This window comes from Lichenostomus cassidix, chromosome 5 (assembly GCF_008360975.1).
Source record: "Lichenostomus cassidix isolate B80296 chromosome 5, HeHo_3.0, whole genome shotgun sequence".
Taxonomy (NCBI): domain Eukaryota; kingdom Metazoa; phylum Chordata; class Aves; order Passeriformes; family Meliphagidae; genus Lichenostomus; species Lichenostomus cassidix.
Window position 1 is genome coordinate 35,951,660 of NC_139486.1, and position 19,326 is coordinate 35,970,985.

The following is a 19,326-nucleotide window of genomic DNA, read 5'->3' on the forward strand; positions in this document are numbered from 1 at the left end:
TTTGAAGCCAGTAAGCAACAGCAGTTTTCCTGGGAACTACTGCTGCAGGATGCACTGATTTTTACATAATTGAGGGACACATATAATTAAGAAGAGAAACAGATATTTCTTGTGAATCATCAGTTAGGTTTTCCTCATATATAATTACTTGGTGGCCTAGGCAATGATGTATTGTTTGCGTCATCCATTCCATCTGACCCAAACTTCCAATACCAAGGATGGCATGGAGTTAAAGAGCAGAAGAGTTCCATGAGTTTTTAAAACTGGACATAAATTGCTGTAAACATAGAAACATATGTTTTGTGTTTGTAAAAACTAATATAAAATTTCTTCCTTATTCTTCCTGGTCTCCCCTGTGATTGTCTTTTTTGCTTTTTAACATAATCTTTTCACACTGCAGCTGAAATAGCCTTTTATAGCCTCTCTCTAGAACAACAGAATTTCCTGATCCAACAATATCAGAACTCTTTCAGCAAAGAGTGAAATAATACATCTGCAGGATATTGTAGCTGTGGCTGTCTTTATTCGCTTCCCTACGAAGGGAACGCAGTGTTCTAAGCTTATTTTTACTCATCCACTGTCTAGGCAGTAATCTGTTGTAAAGTTGGTGAAAAGGGATAAAATTGGTTATAAATATGATATTGTTAGAACTGTTAGAAAACGACTAATCCTTTCTGGTATTCCGTAATCATTATCTGGACTGTTATTTCAAATTTAGCATTTTCCTTGCAGGAAAATGTCACCCCTCTTAATAAAGAGGGGTAAGAAGTCATTTCTGGAAATTACAGGAAGGAGTATTTTGAGGGACAATTTTATGTGATGAAAATGTGTTCAAGCTTTGTTAGTCTGCCCCAGTATCTGAACACACTGTCAAAAGGAAATGCCTTTTTTACTTATTTGAAGGATCCAGGACTTTTACATTCTCTTGGGTTATTCAGTTAGCAGAGAGTTTCCCACTTGTTCCCGATACTAGCCTTGAAACTAATTTGTTACAGTTGCAGTTTTCTTGTTATAGTATAATTTTACTAGAGTGGTCTCTGTGAATATTCGAAACTGAAAGAAAAACATACTAGCATAAAGCAAAAAGAAAGCTTTGCACACTTTTTCACACTACAGATAGTTCTCTCTGAGAATTACTGCTGTAAAATAAAACATTTTTAACTGCTAATTTTGACATGGATTTATTTTAACAAAGTTGTCCTGTCTTGCAGCTGTCTGAATGACTGTGCTTGTGAGGGGCTGACTTCAAAGAGAGACGGATATGTTTGTTGTTTTCAGTTGTAAGATTATTTGTTAAATGTGTAAACATGTAGAAGAGAGTAATGAAGAGCTGCAGTTTATTAAGTTGCGCGATCTGACACTATTACCTGGTTAGAACTTAAAAGTCAGAAACGAACACTTACTGCATTTTGTAGGCTTGTGAAATATGAATGAAAGGTAACAACAAATGTGCATCATATAACTCCTGTAGGTAAAGTCTTTGGAAATGTGTTCGGCCTATTAACATATGCTTCAGTATTTACAGTGATTAGTTCGGATTTGAGTTTTTATTTGTTAGGGTTTTTTTTGTAGGTGGATTTGTGTTCAGATCTAATACTATTTTATTAGAGTGAAATTGTTCTGAACACCCAAACACAGTATCTAGAAAGTGGAGTATCAGTCAGTTTTAAATGGTGAAAAACACAAACAAATGGCACATGAACAAAGTTTTCTGCAGCTATGCTGTATTCTCAGTGCCTTGAACCCTGGCTCCTTGGCTGTTTGGAACATATTATGCAAATTATACTTTTGTGAAAGCTTAACCAGTGATATGTGTGTAGCTGGAAATGGGATGAAGATTATGGAAACTCAGATAATAATAGGTGTGTGTATAGGCTTCTGAAATTAAATTTTATGTTTTGGGGACAACACTAGGATGACGGTATTTGGGGTATATGTAGAATTAAATTATGGAATAGAAATTGATAAGGAACCACTAATTGGTGGTGTTGGAGGTTGGGGGGCATTGGAATTTTTTTTCTCCATCCCTGTTACTAAGCAACAAATGTCTGGGTGATTAGAGCCATCAAGTCTTTTGTAAGGGACAAAAGGGTGTGCTGGGTGGGGCAGGGGAAGGAGGCAGCCGGCTGGTTGGCACTGTCACTCTCTGTCCGTTGGACACCAGGAGGAAAGGGGACTGCTCTTTGCTACTGGCTGCGACTGCAGGAGATCCAACTGTGCTCTGTCTTCTCCTCCTGGCTGGGTGAGCTTAGATCCAACCTTTTTCCCATTGGGAATGCACGTTTTCCCGGCTGCGTTTCTCGCAGCAGCTGCTGGGGAGTCCAGCTGTCCCTGCCACCCACCCTGCTTTCTGCCGCACGAGACCGTGGCATCTGCCGTGACTGCAGAAATCCTTGCTACCTCGCTGGCTAGCCTGGGAGAGCCAACCCCAGCCCCCTGCCGCTCTGCCTTGCTGCTCCGAGCTGCTTTGCTGCCCTGCCTGCTTCTCAGCCCTCCGCCATTACCAGCTGCCTGAGGCTGACCTGACCCTGCACCACAGCGCCTCCTGCAGCCGCTCGGCAGTCATCGCACCTGCCCTGCCCGGCCGGGAGCTCAACAGCGCCCCTGCTGCTTGTAACCGTGATTACACCACACGGGAGAAGGCTCAGCAGCTCACAAGTTATCTGCCATTGGTTTCTGGCTTTATTTGTGGTTGCTATTATTGTTATTGCTTGTTTATAGATACCAGTAGGGAACTGTTATTCCTTTTCCCATACCTTTGCCTGAAAGCCCTTGATTTCAAAATTAAAATAATTCGGAGGGAGGGGAAATCACATTCTCTGTCCTAAGGAAGGGTGCAACCTCTCTTAGCAGACACCTGTCTTTCAAACCAAGACAGGTGGGAGGAGCCTTGTCTGGTGATGGAAAAGATCAGAGGAGAGAAAATTGAGTGTGGGAAGGAGAGCAAAAACTGCTGGGGATGATGTAGGCTGTTAAAACAAGGAAGGATGAAATACAGGCAAGCAAATAATTGTTGGAGAGAGGAAGCCAATAATTGAATTAATAGTGTAGATAAGAACTGATTACTGCAAAGCAGGGTAATTAGAATTTAATTGTGGGGATACTCTAATCATCAAGCAGATACATTTAGCAGGATGCAAATTTCGTATATTTATGGGATTCATAGTCTGTTGTTTCTTGCTTTTTGAGTAGTACCTACCATTTTGTTTGCTATTGTCTTAGAGATAGCTGAAGTAAGTACTAGCATCTTTTTATTTTTTTGAGACAAGTAAAAGATTCTTTTATTTCTTTGTCTCAAAGAAATTTTTTATTGAGAAAAGAATAAGTTTTTTTATTTTGTCGATCTTTTTTGACGAAGAAGAAATGATTCTTTTTGAATGTAAACCTAACTTCATACAGCCAGCAATTTCCCTGTCTCTATTTACATGGTGAAAATGGAAAGTGAAGGTGTCAGCTGTGGTACAGAAATAGAAAACCTTGAGGGACAAAATCCGAAGGACATTTGCATTCTTAACATCATCAGTACTGCAGCGAGCTCTTTGGGCAGTTGTCATCACTCCTGTTTTAAAGTGAGCCTTAACCACAACTGTTTTTTGAGCTACTCTTAAATTTAATACAAAGAAAGCAAAATAAAAAAAAAAGAAGCCAGTCTTTTATCAGTCTTCGCTGTTAAAAAGATTAACCTTTAAAAAATAATTTTAGGTCATAATTCTTTTAAAATCCATAAATTCAACCATGTTATATTATCATAGGCCTGAGTTTTGTGATCTTTTATTTATGTGGATTGCAAATTATAAATAAGAGAATTGTATTTGTTTTACAAAGAACATGCATAACATGCATGCAAGCTGGAGTGACAAAGCTAGGGAGAAACAGAATAAAAAAACTATCCATGAGAAGGTGACATTTAGATAAAACCTTTTTATCTAAAAAATCAGTGGTTTTCTTAATACAGATATACAGGTCTTTCTTTCAGTATACAGGTCTTACTGACTGGCAGTCTAAAGAATTGTTTAGATTAACAGCCCATCCCCTGAATCTGATGATTTGGACTCAGCAAAGATAATTGAAGGAGAAAATTCCTTTTGCCCAATTTGGTATGTAGTTCGGAATGTGGGATTCCTTGTTGAGGGTATCCTGGCTAGTGGGTTGAAATGTATGCAGAGGAGACTGTTTTGTTTGTGGAATTGTTGTATTTTTGATAAATAAGGCTTTTTAGGTCAAGGGGAGATCGACCCTATGACTGCATTCCCCACCTTTCTCCTGCTTCTCCCAGTGACTAGATTTTAGGTCGTTCTTGAGTGGTTATTTAAACAAACTGAAGAGCTTTGTCAGAGTTCTCACCACCATAGGTCTTTTTAGCATGACCTTAATTTCAAGTGTCTAAATTTTCCTGTATTTATTTGAAAACAAGTAAAAAATAAATCAAAATTACATTCTTTTAACATTAAGTAGGCTTAAAGTATTTTACATGTAACTTGATGGTTGTTTTTTTTAACCAGGAAATTTCAGATCTTAAACATTACCGAGATGGCAACTCCTGGTTTTAGAACAGCAAGAAAATGGAGCACTGTTTTTTCTAGTATGCATTGTGTTAAAGCAGTCACAAAACTTGCTCTGACCATTACCAAAAGTATTGAAATCCAAAGGCAACACCAAATTACCCACCAGAATTTTTGGAGGCATTACTCGTGTTCTTTACTGGTGACCTGTCAGTAACAAAAATTGTCTTTGATTTCTGCTAAACCAGAAGATACAGCAGCTGCTGTACAGTCTGACCCATAGAAAAATGCAATGAAAGCAATTGTGAATGCAAATGTCTAGATTTTTTATTGTTTAGGGAAGCAGTTACAAATCTGTTCACATCAAACAATGCACATATTATTCTATTCAGGTATTTCTGTACAAATCAGCTAAGTGCTGCTTGCCTTTCTTCAGTGCCCTCAGGTTCTGAGGATTTTCCAGCAAATGAGGTTTTATCTTCAAGTTTCACTTTAGGGTGACAGGTGGTGTCCTAGAAATGCAGTTTAAGAAGCTGAATTCTTAAACAAAAACAAACACAGACCCAAAACAAACATGAACCAATGAAAGAATGAAACACACCCCCAAACAAACAAACAAAAATAATCCTGCACAGAATGCTTCCCAGAAATGTGTTGGTAGATAACAAAGCACAGCATTATATAAATTTTGAGAGCTTTGGAAGTCTACTGTACTTCAGTTACATACAGGGGCAGAAGGTATAAATTTCTTGTATACTCATATTTTCATTTGTTTTTTTACTTCAGAAAATGTGGGAATGGTTATGCATTTCAATTGCATGTTGTTTCTTTCTGTTAATATTCTGGATTATCTAGATTGCTGAGGAAATCTAGAGGATGCTTCCATCTCATTCTGCCTTACCTCCTGTCATCTTGGCAGAAGAATTGCAGATTTTTGATTTCTGTGTTTTGAAGAGAACATTGTTTTTATGGTACTGAAACAGTGGAAGCTCTATCCATTAAATGCTTTTAAGGATGGGGAAAAGGAGTGGGATAATTTTAAGAACTAGAGGAGCAATACTGAAGCCACACAGTTGTAAACAAAATGGTCACTGCAAATCTTTTGTCTTCTGTGAAGGCCATTTGGACCCACAAAATGTTTGAAGATGGATTGCTTATATATGCTTCTCAATCTTCTTTTCAAGTAAATGCTATTATAGCAAACATTGTTACAACTTTAAGAAATAATATTCAGAAGTGGTCCACAGATAGTATTGACTAAAACTGTTGCAGTTTGGTTTTTTTTTTGCCCCAATGCCCCATATGATTTAGAATTTGTATTAGTAACTATTGAATAATACCTTGACCACATGAATTTATTATAGATAAGAGTCTTTATTCTGAAAGTTGTTCAAAAATAGTTACTGAACATTGCATTCAGAATAAAATTTGGATTAAAATGAGACCACCCATTAAATAATTGGCAGCACTTCCGTCAACTCCAGAAAATTGTGAAATTGATCTGCTTTTGGTTCTAGTTAAAGAGCAGTAAGATACACTGTTTCTTCAGCAGTTTCTTGACATACCTCTGTTTTGAGTGACACAGATTAAAGCAAAGTCCAAGGACAACTAGGATATGTTTGTGAGTACACTATTAAATGGCAGTGGTTTTCATGGAAAATATTTAAATAGTACAAAAACATTCCAGGGAGCTGTTTGAATTCTTAGTGCACTGTATCATGCATATAATAAATAATTGGCTAAAATATGTTAGCTGTTCTAAACAGGCCTCTCTTATATACCTGACTAAAACAGTTGAAAGCCCTGTACTGCAGGGTAATGGTCCATGTCATTTTGTTAAGTGCACTGTTCAGTCGCTCTTTCATCCTGTTGAGAAGCATTTTGTTGCTGGCATTTACCTTATGCTGTCTCTTCTCAGTAATGTCCTCTCTCAGTCCTGAACAGTACATTACAGAGGGATGTGATTAGCTGAGAATTGCATGTATGTACCTAAACAAGGAATATAGTATTTCTTTTTCTTCATGAAAGATTTTCATTTTCCTCAGAGCTCTTTTACAACCTAAATGATTATATGATTATATATAATGGAGGAAGAAAAACGTGCTAATAAGTTTCTGTCTGTGTAATAGCCCTCTGAAGCTTTTACACATTGATGTACTTAGGAGTAGACTTTTTGTAAGTTGCCTCTTTAAGTGGATACACTACTAGCTTGCAACATAGTTGTTTGGAACAGGAAGAGACAAAAAGTTACTTTTTTTCCTCAGCAATTGCATGAAAGCTGTGAATGATGTATTGGGTGCCTCTGTGCTAATGCTTACGCAGCAAAGACCTGTGCATGCTAAAATGTGGCATTAGAAGTTTTCAAGATCAAATGTCTGTAACTGGGCAATCCTAAAATCAGATTTCTTTATTTTACTAGTTTCTTCATTGTTTGTCCAACAAAGGCAGAAAGTAACGAGAAGCACTGAACACGTGGAATCATAGAATGGTTTGGGTTGGAAGGGACCTTAAAGATCACCTAGCTCCCACTCCCTTGCCTAGACCAGGTTGCCCAAGGCCATATCCAGCCTGTGCTTGAACACTTTCAGGGATGGAGCATGGCTATACCCTTTCTGGACAACCTGTTTCAGTGCTTTGCCACTAATGAATAACGAATTTCTTCCTAACAGAACTAAGCTATGACAATTTTTTCATTGTTACCAGCTTTCTGTGGACATAGGAGAGGTATCTTAACCATGTATTTTGAGACCAGACTTAACAGACAGCTCTCTCTGCTTCTCTTCAGCACTTCATGTAAAGATGCAAGAGCTTGGACTGTAAAGCACTAAAAATGAGTAATAGCTTTGTACTGAATTCTCTATAAATAAGCTGAAAGGCTAGAATGAACAAGAAATCATAAGGGAAACAAATATTTAAAAGTTTTAGTGTGTCCATCTTTGAGTTTATTTGAATAATGTTGTTGCACTGATTGTGTGTTTTGCAATTAGCAAAATCAGTTCAGCTATTATGGCACAAATAAATGTAAAAGAAAAATCAAAAGACATGTATGTGATATAATTCAGCTGCTGAATAGGATGCAGTAAGCTCCTGAAAACAGAGTTGAAAACTATTTTCTCTACTTTCTTTCTAAAATAAATATTTTTATTAATGAATAAATAATAAAAATAAATATTAAGGTGGGTTTTTAAAATAAATAATGATTCAAAACTAGTCTGGGAAGGGAGAACTGGAGTAATTTTTTTTTTAAATCTGACTATCTCTTCCTATGATAGTCCACTTCTGCATTTCCATGTCTATTAAATTAATTTTGCTACTGTAGAAAAAGAACCTCTCTGATGAACATATATTTTTAAACTATATTTTCAGGTTTTATTCACTAAATCTGTATCAGACAGACTACATTACATATACTTTTTGAAATAGGGGAGGTTTGCAAGATTTCCTTTGAAATTCTAATCCAAGCATTTGATAGTCAATAGCTTTTTAAAAAATGGACCACTTAAGAAAAAACTTGTTTCAGTAAATGGAGTTTTGTTGCAGAGTCTATTATGAATCATTACAGCATTATATTTTCTTTATAACTTTCAGTTTTGTAGAAAAGAAATTATTGTATTGTATCACAGTCATTCAATGCAAGCTGTAAACATATAAAATCATTCTTTAATAGGCTATATGTACTCCTTAATTTTCTTCCTCATGTTCTTTAAGTGAACAAAGACTGGAGCCTAATATTTTTTCTCCTTAAATACCAAGAGAAACTGTAGAAGGTTTTTGATTTTATGTCAAAATGTCTTACATGAAAATGGTTATTTGCTGAAGGGTATAAGTCAAGAACCCTTTGTTTAATTGGCTTTATAAGCAGTCTGCATGAGTTGAAAGAATTATGACAGTAATTTGAGGTTCCATTTCTGAATTAGTAATGATTTGATAGGGAAGAGATAGGAGTTAGTTTGGTGAGATTTGTGGAGACATTATTTTTAATAGAGAGATTAAAATAACTAATTGATTGTTAGGTTTCAAAAGTTTTTGAAGTAATGCACGGCTGTGATACACCTACTAGTGACACACCTGTGCAGCTGTAATGATATAGCTGTGTGACACCAATTAACTATTGTCTACTATAACCTCCTTCAAAGACATAGAGGGAGATTATTTAAGGAACAAGTTTATAGTGTATATATGTAGCATTTTCAGCATCCAGTGAACATGATCCTTGCAAGTTTGGTTGTATTACTGACAAAGAAGTAATGAAGGGAATCAGTGTTATGGGGACAGACAGCTGCTGTCCTGTGTGTGATAGTACAAGGTGAAAAAGGCAGGTGGTGAATTAATGCAAAAGATGAAAAAAAGAGCATTATCAATTCACTTGGGATAAAAGTACAATGGATATATTAATTTCATGCGGTGTGACATTGTTTTGTAACATCTCCATGGAACAATCTTGCAATTAAATAATTAAAATAAAAACCTAGGAAAATTGTGTGTTTACATTTGAGAGAATGATTCTTTATGACCTGAAGTTTGGGGGTTTGAGGTGAAAAATAAAACTGAATACATGATATTCTGCCTGAAGAAACAGTTTGATAAATAGTTGAGATATGAAAAATTATCATGATAGAATACTCTGTTAGGGTATATTGTTTTTTTTCCTCCTTTCCTGGTGTGTGCAGAACACTGGTAATCATATCCAAGCAATCATTAAACAATTTAATTTACAAATTTAAATTAGACATTCTGAAATGTGCTGCATATAGCTGTTTCTTTTCTGATTCAGCAGTTTCTTTATTTCCTATAGAACTAATAGATGCTCAGGGGAATGGGATGTAATAGCCTTTAAAAAAATTCTAGTGAGATTTGATCTTATTTTTGAAAGAAATTATTCAATGAATGGTGAAACACACAGATTTTGTATTGTTTTATGTACTACTTCCCTTATGCCCTCCAAATTTCTTAGTATTTTCAGCTTCATAGTACACTCTACCTTTCTGACCAGTACTTAGTTGTGCTATTGGGACTAGGTGTGTATTCACATACCATCTAAAATTAATGCTGGTTGACCAGCTGATTGATGTCTCTTAAGATGGATGTGAGCCATTTTAATTGAATTTTAACTGTCTCTGTGTCAATGTACTACTTTGGGTTCTGTCTTTAATCAGCAATTTTCATTAAACTTGCAGGAACTGAAAGTCTTTGAGAGCTGTCCTATTTGTTTGAAATTAAAAGCTACTGTGGTTGAAACACAGATAGTTTGGTCCAGTAAAATTTATTTCCCGGTGAAAATAGAAGCAAACTAAAATCAAACTGGAAACTCTGTTTTCCATTTTCTTCTGAGCTACGAAAAACTATTTTGTATAGTTCAAAAGAAGGAAAATGTGTTATTTTATTGTTGTGGTTTAACCTCAGCCAGCAATCAAGTACCACAGAGCCCCTTGCTCATTTCCCCTGCCCCCCTTCTGCTCCTGTGGGGTAGGGAAGAGAAGTAGAAAGAAGATACGTTTAGGTACATTAGCTTGCTTGAGCCTTTTTGCTTTCCGTCCATATCTGAAATAAGCCTACTACTGAAATAGTCTACTTCTGGATTTATGCAACTCTTTAATATATGGTATTATCCTTATAAATGCTAAATAAGATATGTACAAAACATGAAAAAATTAAGGTCTCAGTTCTCCAGTCTGCTAAGTGCAGAACAACTGTAGAATTTTTACTTATGGAGATAAATAAAACAATATTCTGCTCTCTGGGGAAATTCTCTGCCAGAGCACAGCTGGTTCATATAGATAGTCTTCCTCCTACAGTAATCTCTGCTTCAACTCCTGGAATAAGAGGAAGAAGAAGGATTGCACAGGGCAAAGCAAACATACACATAGAAGACTTATGCTGTGTGATTTTTCACTGCAGTAGGTTCAGGTTTGTTACAGACATTTGTAGGTTGTTACCCTCTTCAGCTCACCAGACTTTTTGTCTGCTCATAAATCAGCTTTGGAATGATTGTAGTCTTAGCTAGTGCATCATGTTGGCTGAGTAAATACTCCAGATTGAAAACTGAGTAGCTCAGGAGCTGTTTTATATATCAAATACTGCTGTCTTAGAGATGGTTGCACTTTATAGCACATGCAGTAGGGGAAAAATTTTCATTTGTCACCGCATGTCTGTTAGAACTCACAACAGTAAAATTTAAATGCATTGTTAATTGTTAACTCACCTTGTTACTCAGCTTCTGCTGGAACTAGATAGTGTAGGATCAGACAGCTGCAGTCAGTTTTTGGAAGTCACATTTGTTTGGGTAGGTCTGTGTCCAAGTAATGTGTCATACCGACAACTAGCAGGAGATGGGTTGATGAAGCATTCTGCATGCAAGTACTCAGTTATTAGTGTCTGATGTGGATTTTAAGACAGAAGTGAAAGTGTGGGTTTGAAGAGCCCTATATGCAGTGAAAATCAGTTGAGATATATTATAGATGGCAATTATATTTCAACTGCTTGATCTTTCCTTATCCAGGCGATCCCTGAAATTTTAATTTATTTTGAACTGATCCTGACAAATGCTAGGCATTACATTAGACTAAAAAGCCTATATCCTTAAAATGGGGGGGTTGGAATGTGAATTGTTGAAGCTATGAAAATAGGTTTCAAAGAATTGGAACTGTGTATTGTTCCAATAGTGGAAATATATTTCTGGTGGAATTAAAGCTAGGAAAGTGACATTTTCAGGGGAAAAGATAAGAAAGGAGAATTCTACCTTTAGCAGAGGAAAATAGGGGTAACATAGGTGGTTGCTTCTTTAATCATCCCCAATGGCTTGAACTCTGCTCTTGAGGCAGTGCTGCTGGCTTCTCAGTGCAAAACCTAGACACTCAGGAATACTCAGTCATTGCCTGATAGGGACCACCATGGTGAGTGTCAGATAGAGTGAAGAACCAGTATTGATTCATTTTTTCATATTTATTATCTAGTTTCCATGACTGCAGTAATAGGTTGCCTTTTTGCTCTGCATAACATTTCCAGCGTTGCCCAGAACAATAAACCCAGAGCATTTATCTGGAGAACCTAAACTGAGCTAAGGAGAGTCATTTGCCTCCTTCACAGCCACTCAAAAAAAAGTGACATTATAGGTTTGTAAGCATAGTGTCTCCCAGGAATCTGAAAGATGTGTGCTCAGTGGAAATAGTTCACTTTGCTAGGAACTGCTAATTCCCTGCATTCATTTATGCGAGACATTGGCAAGTGTTTCCAGGGCAGGGACACCTCCAAAGAAAACTGATGTTACATTAAAAAGTACCTTTATGAGTAGAAAAGTTCTTTGTAGTCACTGGATCTTCTTCATTCATCTGCAGGTATCTTCAAAACAATTTTTTAAACTTAAATTTGAAGGATTTAGTGACAGTAATCAAAACAGTGATAATCTTGACTTCCAGATCACTGCCTGAGCTAATTATATTAGAAAAACATTTTTATGTAAACTTAACCAAACAAGTTCCAGTTGTGTAGAAGATTTATGAAGTGTGTCTGGGAGGTCTCCAGAAACAAATTAAGATGATCAGTAATAGCAGGGAGGGATTTTTATTTGAAAATATGCAGTGAATCATTCATTAAGTTGCTATTATTTCTTGTAACATCTCTTTTGTTACATGAGATGTAGTGAGATGCATGAGGAGTTCTGAAACAGTTTCAGAAGTTATGCAAATGCTCAGAAGTCTTTAAGTTCTATTCTGAATTGGGCAAATTTGATTTCACCTACAGAGCATTGCTCATGTCGATAGAGACATGGTAGAATTATTTTATTGTTGTTGTGTGGCATTGTAATACCACTTGAATAGTGACAAGCTGCATAGCTAAAAGGTATTTTATTGTATCTTAAAATATAACAGAGTTATATATGCTTTTAATTCAGATTATGGAAATTATACTTTAAGGCAAGAGATAATAGAAGGCTTTAGATGTTCTTGCTGGAATAAAGAATTCAGAATTCACTTCAAGATAAGATCATAGATAGAAACAATATTATTTTTTTTTCTTTTTTTTTTTCCTCCCATCCAGGTGATTCTCAGATAATTGAAATCATGTTAGGGCAAATAAGGATGGCAGTGACTTTAACATTCAAAAGCATTTGAATTGGCATGCAATGAATTTCCTCATATGGACTTTTCTCCCCCAGGACAGAACTGGAATTGGTCAGATTTTTAAGTTTTTGTAAATGGAATGGGATAATTTAGTTTTCATGTGACATTTCTTAGTCTCTTTCTCTTGCGTTGTTCAGCAACTGAAGCATTTATGTCTGAGTAGAAATTGAAGTTGTGATGCTAGAAATAAAAGTATTTCATCCTAGTTTTCATATTTTCCATTATTCTCAGAAGAACAGAGATATTTAATTTAGTAAAACTGAATATAGTCTTTCCATTCATGCCAGAGGCTGAAGACAGCAAACATTTGGTTTCATCTTCTGAAGCTGTATGTTCTTGAGATTTATGGAATTTGTATTTTCAACTGTTGTAAAGTTAAGCTCTCAGTGCCCTTCTGAAGAAGTACTATTCATTAAACTACATATTTGTTGAAATTTATCTGTATTTTGATTGTCTTGGCTGCAATGCGATAATATTCTTAGTTGGATCATTTAGCAACCTGCAGAACTACTAAGAAGGCGAATTAAGTGCTTTTTAAAAAAAATTGTTTCTTGTGAAATTTAGCAGTTCCAAAGCCTTTTGAGCTATTCTTTTTCAAATTGCATGGTACTGTGAAATTTCTGCAACTACAGTGTTATGTTTCATTTCAGGGTAATGTTCAGTGTGGAATAGGATATAGTTATAAGATTAAAGATAATAACAGGGCAGACAGACAATTGAGTGTGTTCTGCCCGAACATGAAATGTGTTCTGAGCACCATTTAAACTGTATGATGATGTGCAAAACCTAAGATTTATGGAATATCATCTGAGAATCTTTTCATGTTAAGAATATCCTAGAAGATATTTTCTGCCTTAACTAACAGTAGTTCAGCTCTCATTGTACTACTTTAGCAGACATTGATTATATAGGCAGTTGAATCTTTTTTTAAAGACGTTGCTGCATAATCCTGCTGGATTCACTTGGTAGATTTATTGACAGTAGTGACAGCTCCTGATTTATTTGATAGCTCTTTATTATATCTGTTGGTGGATAAGAAAAAATCATACATATATAAATATATATAAGTAAAGAGAGGTGGAGGTATTTTATCTTAATACGGTAATAATTGTGTATTGTAGTTATCTTTGTGTGTATATCAAACCAGACTTTTCAATATATTGTGCAAATTTTAAAAAAATCTTGAGAATTGTTATGAGTCTTGAGCAAGCAGATAGATCACCAGTACCTCTCTAAGTACAAGTCGGAGGTGAGGTAGATAATTCAAGCTTCTTATGTTCATTGTTAGAGGAAACAAAAAGAATTATTGATTGGGAGGATAAGACTACATAGAAGAAAGCAAATATAGCAGTCCTGGCAGTTTTGTCTATATAGAATGATTAATTAAGGGGGTAGCATTGATTAGATATCTCTCTTAGGCAAAGTAATAATATCGCAGTTTGATTAAAAAATTAAATATCTATTAATTATGACTGTCATCAATTATGTAATTATTCCTATAATATTTTTATTTGAAGAAAAGAAGGGTGGGAAAATATATTCTCTGATTATAAAACATCAATTGACTTATGATCATAAAATATCTAGAGTATCAGGGAAGAAATGCTGGTTTGCAAAAACTGGAAAAGAGAAATATTTTAAATTGGTGTCTCTAGTGCAGCCTTTGTGATTTATTGGTCAGCCAATAAGTGCCCACTTGGGTTTCCACTAAGGACTTGTAGAAACATGGTAAACTGAAATAGAAGTCTCAAACAAGATATGTTGTGGCTCCATACTCACTTTGTAGATGCCAAGTTAAGGAGTCAGAGGACTTACTTCTGACAATGAGAATCTTTTCTCTTCTCTGACAGCCACGAGCTGTTGCTGGTTTTCGAGGAACGGTACGATATGCATCAATCAATGCTCATAGAAACAGAGTGAGTATCACAATCTGTCATACCCATCTCATGTAGCTGAAAGCAGTCAATAATGCAGTTACTATTAATTTCCTTTTTTGTATACTTATCTGTGCATTTATTATGTAGAAATTAAGTTAAAAATTTTGTGAAAGGATGATATAATTTACAGTAGTTGATTAAAAAGTTCTTGTACAAATAATAATGATTTTAATACTTGTCTTTGGTATTCAATTATATTGCAAGTTAATAAGTTTAAAAAGTGAAGACTGAGTTTTATGAGGTACATAACATCTAGTATGTTGTCTTAACATCATACATTAAAGACATCTGAATAAACAGAGTTTTACAATGTTATTTTGACACATTTCAACTTTTGTTTTATTTCACTCTGTCTTCTGTGGAAATTTACTTGTATGTTTCTCCTTAAAATAGTCACTGGATTTAATTAAACTTGTTTTGCAGTGTAGATTATATTAAAATTTATATGAAAATGTAAGTCTCGAGCAGTAAAGAATTTATCTTCCCATTTGTTTTAGGTATTTGTCATGTGCATTAGAATAATATTTCCTTTTCACAGGAAATGGGTCGACATGATGACCTCTGGTCTCTCTTCTACATGTTGGTGGAATTTGTGGTTGGGCAACTGCCTTGGAGGAAAATAAAAGATAAGGTAAACTTAGGGGTGAAATCAAATAGCATGAGAGAGGTTTACTTCTGGATTCCAGGGAAATGCTGTGATAAAGATTCCACTTAGAATCATTGGCTCATTAATTTTAATGACAATGTGCTATATTGGTAGCATCGCCTTTTTGGTTTAGATTTACACATCTTACATGACTAAATATACACCAAAAAGTGACTGGACTTCACATGATGCAACAGGATATTTAAATCTTTAATACTTACTTTTAGAAAGGGTTGGAGTATTTAGTGACAGCCCTTGATATCAGTCAGCATTCAAACACAAATAGCACAAGCACAGTAGAAAATTAAATGGCTTTTCATATTGAATTTGAAGTTTGTACATTATTTTGCAAGTGTGCTGAGGCCAGTGACAGAATCTCTTATTATGCTGTCTGGTGTAGAATGGTCTTTCTTAGTACCATTCAGTGTATTGTAGTGACCTGTTTCTCTGGCTAGTAGTGTACTGAATGGCTGTAACACACAGTGTGAGAATGTTGTAACAGAGGATGAAGGTGTGGTAATGTTTGTTGTGTTACTTACTCCTAGGAGCAAGTGGGCTCCATTAAAGAAAGGTACGAACACAGACTTATGTTGAAACATCTTCCTCAAGAATTCAATGTCTTTCTGGATCACATTTCTAGTTTGGATTACTTTACAAAGCCTGATTACCAGGTAAACACTTGTACTGTTTTGTCCTTCTGTTTTATGAAGGAGATAATTTTATGCTGTTTCATCTTCAAGTTACTTTGATTTTGTTGTGTAATCTTGGTAGTTACTACAGTTTGTGCCACCACAAAGTTAATTTAATGACCATTTAGTGCCACAGAAATGTTGTGGTTCAAACATGTAATTCTAAATCCATTTGGGAAGTGTAAGGCTGTTGAGTTTCTAAAACAATTGACAGGTGCTTTTCAGTCAGTATTCTGTTAGGATTGGGAGCTATCCTACTATCATAGCTTCTAGTAGGTGCTCTGTAAGTTAATTGATCAGATTGCTCTCTCAGTGATTGTCATTCTGGCAGTTTTCCAAAGTTTGGAACTCAGCACCTACAGCCACAGAACAAATGCAGTCATGGTGGATTTTCAAGACTGAAGCATTGAGTCCAGAGATCACAGAAAACTAGCATTTTTCTTTGTTTAAGAGAGCATTGCCTGCTGAAATGGGCAGCCTCTGCTCAGTGATAACGTGATATGGCTAAGAGGATATGCTGTAGAATGTGTCTTACTCAGTGTTAACCTATGATTAAATAATAAATAAAGACAGAACTTTTTTCCAGTTTGTGGAAAGCAGCAGAGAAATGCTTGGGAAAAGCAGGGAGGGAGAGACTTGAGAGTTTTTTCAGTCCCACAAACGGTGAGAAGTTGAAGTGATCTAATAGCACACCATGAAAGGCTGTCCCTGTGTGTCTTCCTTGTGGCTGCCAGAAACACACATTCCTGTCAGCTTCCCACTTGCAGTATCTGTCTGCCTCTGTGCCTTTATTCAACTCCCTAACTCAGTGAAATCAGAAGGAATGTTTTTTTATTGGTGTTCAAGTATAATTGGTTCACCTGAATAAATAAATCTGACCAAGCCTGGAATTGTAACTTTGATAAAAGTGATTCCTGTGCTTTGCTTTCTAAGTTTAACAAAGAAATCAAGATATATAAGAATTGAAATCAAAACTGAAAATCTCAGGGAATAACTAATTTCCTGTTAGCAAGTGGATTTCTCTAAATATACCAGTATATTATTCTGCATATTTGCAAAACAAATAAATCAATTTTTGTGAAAACATTTGAATGTTAGGAAAAAAATTATTACAAATACAAAAAATGTTCAATATTCCTGAAAAATAAATACCTTGATTCCCCCCCGCTTTTCTATTACAAATTTCCATGACATTTATCCTATAGTTTACAGTTAAGTGAGGGGAAAGTTTTCAATGTTTTGTGTGCCTGGTTATAAAGATGTATCAGATTTTTTTTGCCCTATGGTAAAAAGTGCTATTGCAGAAATTTTGATGTTGCATAGAAAAACCTTCATAATAGACTGGTAAATATGTTTTACATTATATAGCCTGCATGATAAAGCATATACACAGTCATACTTTTGCAAATAATTTTTTGTGGTCTAACACAGTACATGCACTCAGGGATAAACATGATACCAGGGCAGGGTTTTTCCATGATAGAGACAGCCCAGTAATTTACAGTCCTGTGGCTGGTCATGGAATATTTGTAGTTGTGTAGCTGCAGCCTAAGCATTACAACACAGTCTTGCTCATGTGCTTTAGACCAGAGCAGGGTGGTTTTATTTAGAGTGGTAAGAATGTTCTTTTAAACTCTGGTCTCTCCTAACTTGTGTTTGCAGTGGTGCTGTTCCTACCTACTATATGTATCATTCTTTGTATTTATGGGTAGGCACTGAACAAGAATGTATGTACATCCCTGGTTGGCATCCCTGCTTTGAAGAGTTCACAGTCTAAAAAATTCATGACCTAGGCTAAGAAGCCATGTTTGATTTGGCAATGTCAGATGTTTATTTTATTCAGGTATTTGTGCATATGTTACCTCAGCCTCCTGACATCATTAAGCATTTGAGTTTGCATTTGCCTTATAGCAGAAATTGATGAAAAGATTTGAAGGAGAATGACCTTAAAAATTACTTCAGAGACACTGCTTAAGGTTTAGAGGAAGAGAAGAATAAAACAGAGTATGTAAGGGACCGATTGAACGATGGCTTTTTGCTGTTCAGTATGGTTACAGAAATGACTGTGACAGGTGGCACATAGGAGGTTGTATTGAATGGATGAGACCACTCTATACAAGTAAAATGATCCAAACTTCCCATCCATTCTAAGTATGCCAAAAGAGAGTGTTGAAAAATTTTCAGCATCCTGGATTGGAAAAAACCCAGATTTTAAGGGAAAAAAAATTAGAAATGTTACAGAGTAAGAGAATGATATGGACACAGCCTTCCTGTCAGTGGTTAGAATGAGACATAGTTTATTTCACAGAGAGAGGAAAGTAGATGCAATTTGTTTCTCTGTCATGGTCACAAATTTTCTAAGTGGTTTTTCATAGCATAAAATGAGGATGGAAATCATAGACATTTGTGTGGTATCAGTGTCAACATTGTATGAAGTAAATGATATGTGGTTCTTAATGACAGAAATGTATGAATTAGCAGATCAGTATCCTTTCCTACATCTCATTAATTTCCTTGGTTTCATGGTGTTACCAAATATATTCTTTTCCCTTCCTCTGCTGGACAACCATTGTATGCTATTCTGCAACAATGTAGTTCTGCTTGGGTTTGTGTGTGTGTGTATTTCTGTCTCTTTATAAAAATCTATGGTGTATCTTTTCCTCATGCTTGATAAAAATACAGATGTGGGTGGATTTTTTTCCGTTTTAATAAAATGGAAATTTATATATCTCGACTTCAAAGTCTTGAAAAATGAGAAGTTTTTCATATTAAAAAACTGTCCTTTTTTCAAGTTGTTAGTATTGCAGGAGGATATTTTTTAATTGCTAGGCCTCTTAGACAAAAATGAAGCTTATTCACTTTTTTCTTTATTTTCAGCTTCTCATGTCTGTGTTTGACAACAGCATGAAAACATTTGGGGTTATTGAAAGTGACCCTTTTGACTGGGAGAAGAGTGGAACTGATGGCTCTCTGACAACAACAACAACTTCAACCACCCCTCAGTTGCACACTCGTCTTACACCAGCTGCAATTGGGTATGCACAGTGTGGTCTCTTCAATGGCTTCCTACTAAAGGGAAATTATCTCCATAAATTAGGGGTTTTCTCCATGATTTTGAATGCATAGAGGAGTGGAGGTTTGAAGTAATTTGAAGAATTTCCCTTTTTAGGGTTCCAGTTTATACTATCCTGAAAGATCAGCACTGCAGTCCTAAAATTATAGCAATAAAAATAGTGCTCCAGGAAACTGCATGTAAATTTGCTCATCCATCCTTTGCTAAATCATATTTTGTGAAACTAAATAATGTGTCCTGAGTTTAAGTGCCTGGAAATTTAACTACCTGGAAATAAACCCATTGTTTTCTGCAGGCTTGGAATAAAATTCTAACTGCAATTTCCTTATAAGTTTGAAAAATGAATGGATCTTTATAAG

General features: G+C 35.6%; 1 protein-coding gene across 6 annotated transcripts in view; it reads left to right on the forward strand.

The window, feature by feature from the left end:
* Nucleotides 1–19,326, forward strand: part of TTBK2 (tau tubulin kinase 2) — an 80,915-nt gene that overhangs the window by 34,408 nt on the left and 27,181 nt on the right. For 5 of the 6 annotated variants that reach the window (XM_085062293.1, XM_085062298.1, XM_085062296.1 and 2 more), the window contains exons 7-10: nt 14,473–14,538; nt 15,098–15,190; nt 15,751–15,876; nt 18,772–18,929. In XM_085062293.1, the coding sequence (XP_084918419.1) occupies nt 14,473–14,538; nt 15,098–15,190; nt 15,751–15,876; nt 18,772–18,929 (443 nt within the window). The remainder of the gene's footprint in view (nt 1–14,472; nt 14,539–15,097; nt 15,191–15,750; nt 15,877–18,771; nt 18,930–19,326) is intronic. The other variant, XM_085062297.1, reaches the window with a different exon arrangement.